A 6665-nucleotide genomic window follows, 5' to 3' on the forward strand; every position below is an offset into this window, starting at 1 on the left:
AAACAAACACACACCCACCCACACAAACACACACACACACACACAAACACATACAAACATATACACACACACAAACACACACACTCATACAAACACACACACAAACAAACATGCACACACCCAAACACACACACACACACACAAACATACACACACACACACACACTCACACAAACACACACACAAACAAACACATGCAAACACACACACACCCACACACACTCACACAAACACACACACAAACACACAAACGCACATACAAACACACAAACAAACACACAAACGCACATACAAACACACAAACACACACACAAACGCACATACAAACACACAAACAAACACACACAAATCAGTCTGATTTCAAATCAGACTAATTTAATTTGATTTGATTAATTAAACAGGAAAAGACTAAACCCAATCTGGTCTGACTCGGTTTTAAAACTGTTTAATTGTGTTTTGAGCCTTTAGTTCAGATAAATATTTGTTTGTACTATCATGGTATATTGTTTTTCATGTATTTATACACATAACCCCCCCATATATATCTAAATATATGAAAAATAAAATCATACCATGATTGTACAAATCAACCTTTCTCTGAATTAAAGGCTCAAAACACGATAAAACAGTTGTTTTCACTTGAAAATTGATGGAGACTTTTTATATTTGTAACTTGTACATCTTCACAAAACAGGGTGGAATTTGAACCACGAACTCATTGCAGAAAGAACCCTGATCCATAGATATAAATGTCTTCATAATCTGGTTAAAGACGGTTGACTAAGCATTAGAACGTCTTCTCTTTGGTTTCCAGCAGCTCAGGTTCAGATGAATGTGGCGATAAGAGGATCATGTTTGTGTTGGATCCTGTCGTCCCAGCCTCAGACGTGGATGGCTGACGGAGGGTGGAGGAGGAACAGAAACCTGAGAGCGCACGCACCCCTCCCTGTGCTTGGCCGGCCAATGGCAGGCAGCCTTCAGCTCACAGCAGGACTGTGCGAGCGTTTAATAGCAGAGCTGCGCTCCTTCAGCCCGAGCCGAGCAATCAGAGCCGCCACAGGAAGACCGAGCTGCACGAGTCAGACGACAGAGGCGGACGTTGGGTCTGAGCATCAGAATGAAGACCTCTCTGGGAACTCTGACTCTCTGCATGGTGGCTCTCATGGCCACAGGTTTCCCATTTGAGAGGAAAGGAGCCTCAGGTGGAGCCGCCAAGGAGAAGCGTGTTCAGTATGCAGCATGGGATGACGTGAATGTCATCGCCCACGGCCTGCTGCAGCTGGGCCAAGGGCTGAAGGAGCACGTGGACAAAACCAAAGTCCAGATGAGGGACATCTTCGCCAAACTCAAAGTCTTCAACCGTACCATGAGTGAGCTGGGAAAGGAGAGCCAAAGGCTGAGAGAGGAGGAGGAGGTGCTGAGGGCTCGAGCCCAGGGGCTGGAGGACCGAGAGGGACAGCTGCTGAACGTCACGGCCGAGCTGAGGGAAAAGGCGGAGGAGATACAGCAGGAGAGGAGGACCATGAGCGAGAGGATGAGCCGCCTCGAGGAGAGAGTGGACAGCATGCTGCAGGGGGCCGCAGCATCGCCCGACATGAGCGCCGGCGCACGCAACAACAGCCATGACGGCAGCATCCAGGTGACCACGACACTCCCCCTGTCTGAGCATCGCTCCTGATGGTCGGAGGAGAGCAGAAAAAGACAGATCAGTCTGCAGGGTTTTTTGTCCCCTTTAGGATTGATTTGATGAGTTCACTCAAGTCCTGCTGCACATGTTTAAATGATGTCGCTAATCAGTGATAATTATGGAGGTCAAAGGTTTTATAGGAAGTCTGAATGCAGGTGGAGGGAGACCAACTGAAACGTTCTCCTCGGGGTTTCAGTTGGTCTCCCTCCACGAGAAGAACAAACAGAACTTCGGAGGAAGCACCAAAGACCAAACTAAGACATCTGGACGCAGCTGAAGTTCTCCTCAGCTGCGTCATCCAGAATCTGCAGGAGCTAGAGTCAAAGGAACGTGTGAAACCTTCTTGAATCAGAACGTCGAGAATGAAAAATCCCAGTCTGTCAGAGAGTTACGCAACAGCAGTCAGAGGAACGGGGCCAGGAACGTCCCTCTCCAAAGTGTCGGCAGGTTCTTGTGCTGTGCTTCTGTCACTCACACTCGTCCTTTGCTTCAGGACATGGTGGAGTCTCAGAGCCGACGCATCAACGACCTGATGGAGCGAGTCCGGCTGCAGCAGGACAAGCTGGACAAACAGAACGTGAGGATCCGGACACTGCAGAGTCAAGTCAGTACGCAGGCTTCAACACACACCGCTGCTTTCGCGTTTGTTTCGTTTCCATGGCAACCCGGCTTTCATCCCTCTCAGATCCAGCAGCCCAGACAGAGGTCTTCCTTTCCAGGGAGGAGCAGCACCGAGGACCCCCTCCAGGGCGGCGCTGCAGAGCAGCAAGACACTCCAGTCGGTGAGTACAGGAGCAGCCGTGTGAAAGATCTCCTCCTGACACTAATGCAGGTTGACTGGACACAATCTGATGCCAAATGTGGCGAGCCATCTGCCGGGTGTGGCCATAAAGAAGCTTAAATCACTCACAGTTAAAATCACAGCTTTGGGACTCGCTCAGCGTGACGCCAGAAACGGCAACAGGCGGACTTTTAGGGCGCCGCTTACCTTAATGAGAGGATGATCTGGACTCCTCCTCCAGTCCAAAGCAACAGTCAGATAATGAACCACCATCAGTGTGTGGTCAGTTTGTAAAGTAGAAAAGACAAACTGAAATCATGAATTTGGGCCAAACTCGATCAAATGTTTGGGATTCGGTCCTTCCAGTTGCTCTTCTGTGGCGTTTTGCAAACAAACCTACTTTGAAACGGGCATTTTCCAAAGACTTCATGGAATTGAGATCCCAAATGTTAAGAGATGAGGCTCCATGAAGGGCTAATATTGTATGGGAAGCCCCCACCACCCCGCCACCCCCGCCTCCTCCGACCAGCCAGGACCACTGTCAAAAGCCGCCTTTCATCCACTGAACTGGAACCAAACCAAGTGGGGGAAAGTTGAGACTCTTCTCACCTCGACCTGCGATTTATTCTCATGTCTGTCCTGGGACACGTCACAGAACCGGGGTGGGGGGTCCCGGTCCTGGACTCCCTTACCTTCAAGATTAAACGGGGGGGAAATTTTACGACCACCACTGACGGCGAGGAGGCCCGAACCGTCAGGGGGGGGTCCTGAACGGACTCCCTCTCCTCAGGGAGGAGGTTTGCACAGACAGCAAGGAGTAAACTGAGCAGACCCCCCACCCCCACAGACCCATCCTCCCCACAACAGGACGTGTTGGAGGATTCAGAGGAAGTGCTCTGCTGATGAAGGAATCCAGTAACCTGAGAGGCGGCGCCGTGCCTGCTCCCATTCCCCGAGCTCCCCCCGCTCAGGACACCCCCATCCCCCCCAGCATTATGCAGACACTCCTCATGCACGCCGCAGCCATGCGCACCAACGCCACGAGCTGGCAGCTGTGCACGTGAGGGGAGGTGCGGTGCGACCACCCCTCCCGCAGAAGCGGGTGGAGGAATGTGAAGGATCCCAGAGAGCAACTCAGTAGTTTGGAGGTCAGCAGCCGCAGAGAGCGGCGCTGGGAACTGGGACAAAGGTCGTGTTTTGAACAGGAACAGTGGAGTTCTGTTCACGCTGGGTCAGAGACGGGCCGACACTCCTTCCCTGAAAACCTGCAGGCGGAGAGAGAAAAGCGCAGGTTTCCTTGTAAAAAAAGCTTCTCCGAGTCCTGCGGCCTCGATCTTCATCACTTTGGCAGAAACATTTTCAGGTTTTCAGACTGATATAAAACCCAGCGGGTCACACGCTGGAGTCAAACCCCAATTCCCAAGGTTAACCTGGGATTGAGGGGATCCAGACAGCAGCAGCGTGTACTCATCCGCCCTAAAATGTCTTTCAGGGACGGCAGTCGATTGTCATGACTTGTTCCTACGTGGACAGACAACCAGTGGGGTGTACAGCGTCCAGCCAGCGGGGTCTGAGCCCTTCAGTGTCTTCTGTGAGATGACGGCAGGTGAGGAGCAGCAACACAGCCCTCCCTTTTTTAACACGTCACTTTTCCTGATCCAGCTCTGTTTGGGTCCAGATGGCGGCTGGACGGTCATCCAAAGGCGTCAGGATGGCTCCGTGGACTTTGACCAGCTGTGGGCGGCTTACGAGAAGGGCTTTGGCAGCCTGGAGGGTAAATGTGCTTTAGAGTTGAAAGCACTCTCGCTGTCAGGTGCAGTTAGTCCGGGTCAGATCAGCCCGGGTCTCACTGCACCCACTGAACAGAAGCAGCTCTGGGCCCTGAACACTTTTCTGACCCCTTTTTCTTCTCCTCCAGGAGAGTTCTGGTTGGGTCTCCAAAACATCCACTCGATTGTTCAGGACAACAGCTACGTCCTCAGCATTCAGCTCTCAGACTGGGGGGAGGACTTCGTTTCTGTCCACCTTCCCATTCAACTGGGTGGAAAACAGACCAATTATTCGCTCCTGGTTCAGGAACCTGTGGCAGCCAACAGCCTCCAAAGCTCGCTGGGCTCCGACTCTGCGGCCGCCGGGCTGTCCTTTTCCACCCCAGACCGGGACAATGACCTCAAGGTGGACATCAGCTGTGCCAAACTCCTCTCTGGTTGGTTACAACAGTCCAAACTGTGAAGCTGCCTTTCATGCAGTGTTCTTTAAACTGGTCAGCAGCAGGACTGACATGCTCTGTCTCCACAGGTGGGTGGTGGTTCAGTAACTGTGGACGCTCCAACCTGAACGGTCGGTACTTCCAGAGCCCTCCACCCAAGCAGCGACACCAAAGGAAGCAAGGCATCTTCTGGAAGACCTGGAGAGGGCGCTACTACCCCCTGAAGTCCAGCGTCATGATGATTGCCCCAGCAGCAGTCACCAAGTCGTAAAAGAGTCAAGAGGAAGAGGAAGGAAGAGGCAGACTCTGGTCCTTTCTCCTCTGACCCCCGTCTCAGTGAGGGGACGCTCAGACACAGACAACAAGTAACACAACCCCAAAGATGGTTCTGTCATGGAGATGTTTCCAGTCTACATCCAGCTGGTGGCTGGAGTCAGATAAAAGCAAGTTACCACCGGATGACGAAGGCATTATACACTGGGACCCGGGCGTCAGGTCGCCGAGTCTCTGACCTTCAGGCGCGCAGGTGGAACGGGACGAGGCTGCTCACACAAACGTTTGAAACCCAAAGCTGGTGGGGAAGATTTTTCAGAAGAATGTTATCAATAAAAACAAAATCTACAAAATAAAATAAAAAAGATTCGAGCAAAGTTAAACGACAGCAGATCCAGAAGCAAACACTGCATAAACTGCATTCCAGCCTTCCAAACATCTGCCAGAACATCTGGATCACGCTAAAAGGATTCTTTACTGCTCTTTATCGTCTGGGAAGGTTTTGTTAAATCAAACTGAGTCATATTGACTTTTCTAAACGTAGAGGCATTTTTTTGTACTTTGTGTTTAAAGTGCGTTTTCAGGAATTGTGGTTTGTAGTAATATAATCTCTGTGCTTTTATTGGAGAGTATGTTATTGTAGATGGTCTATTTAAAAATATATATTTTTGTGTTTTTTCTAAAAAGAAAAAGTACATTATTCGGCCACGATGAGCCAGTAAACAGATTTAAACCAGTTTGACTTTGTTTCATTGTTTTCTTTAGGGAATTCTCTGAATATTTGTCGTCCGATTTATTCAAAATCATTTTCTGACTAAATTGACCCATCATCTGCTGTGAAGGCGGACCTCTCCACTTCATGTTTTCCGCACTCAGTTACAGTCATGGATCCTCAGCAGCAGCTACACGTATGACAGGAGTCCCACAGCCTCCCCCGTGGGTTTTAATGGGCATCTTTACCACAGCAGGGTTAACTTTCTATGGAGCACACATTTAGGTTTTTTTCTTTTGTCTTTGGAGTTCATCATTATTTCATTTCCTTCGCACTGCTTGTGATTCTGAACTTCCTGGTTCCTGTGGTTCTTCTTGGTCCACAGGTGGAGCTGGGGGCGGAGCTACTTTATTTCCTGCTTTACTTTTTACTCAGTCAAATCTGCAACTATAGCTACTTATCATGTGGATATGTAGTGTTCTGCTCAGTGACACACAGCTGGACTTCTCTGCAAGGATCCTTCAGAGCAGAATTGATTGAAAAGAAAAAGGTTTTTAAAACCCTGAAAAAAACATTTTCACAGCCTAAACACCAAGTCAACCGAGTCAGCCACACATGCAGCAGATCTGCTGCTGGTAAGAACCTTAGCGGCTCCGGCACATTAGCTGGAAACAACCTTCAGGTGTCGGCTTCAATTCTCCACGTGCCGCTTGTCCCGCAGGCTTACAGGTAATGGGCTTCATCCTCCTTCAGGCACTGACCATCGGCAGGGTCAGGGCCTCCTGCAGCAACACCGTCTGCACACCAACATCAGGCTCAAAGCGCCGCCCGCACCCAACAGACGCGGCTGCTGAGGATCTGGATGCACGAAGGTCATCAAGTTTCTCTGTAGCTTTAGTTTCACACAAACAGGTCCAGGTTTGTACCGTCTGCCCAGAATAATCCCAGTTTCAGGGGCTGACATCTGCTCATCCCTGTTCGCATGAGCTTCAAGCGCAGCTGA

General features: G+C 50.2%; 1 protein-coding gene across 1 annotated transcript; it reads left to right on the plus strand.

Annotated features, from left to right (window-relative positions):
• Window positions 1-994: 994 nt before the first annotated feature.
• On the plus strand, window positions 995-5687 carry angptl4 (angiopoietin like 4). The gene is made up of 7 exons (XM_004078659.4): window positions 995-1639; window positions 2181-2291; window positions 2373-2469; window positions 3961-4074; window positions 4147-4242; window positions 4387-4674; window positions 4767-5687. Exons 1-7 carry the CDS (start codon window positions 1118-1120, stop codon window positions 4946-4948), a joined length of 1410 nt encoding a protein of 469 aa, XP_004078707.1. The 5' UTR covers window positions 995-1117; the 3' UTR covers window positions 4949-5687.
• Window positions 5688-6665: the final 978 nt, after the last annotated feature.

Source organism: Oryzias latipes, chromosome 17 (assembly GCF_002234675.1).
Source record: "Oryzias latipes chromosome 17, ASM223467v1".
Lineage (NCBI taxonomy): Eukaryota > Metazoa > Chordata > Actinopteri > Beloniformes > Adrianichthyidae > Oryzias > Oryzias latipes.

What these genes read in the sequence shown, in the direction of transcription:
- angptl4 (XM_004078659.4), top strand. Translation starts at nt 1,118, where the DNA reads ATGAAGACCTCTCTGGGAACTCTGACTCTCTGCATGGTGGCTCTCATG. An exon ending in GCAGCAAGACACTCCAGTCG is followed by an intron (nt 2,470 to 3,960) that starts GTGAGTACAGGA and finishes AATGTCTTTCAG; the next exon opens with GGACGGCAGTCGATTGTCAT. An exon ending in CTGTGCCAAACTCCTCTCTG is followed by an intron (nt 4,675 to 4,766) that starts GTTGGTTACAAC and finishes CTGTCTCCACAG; the next exon opens with GTGGGTGGTGGTTCAGTAAC.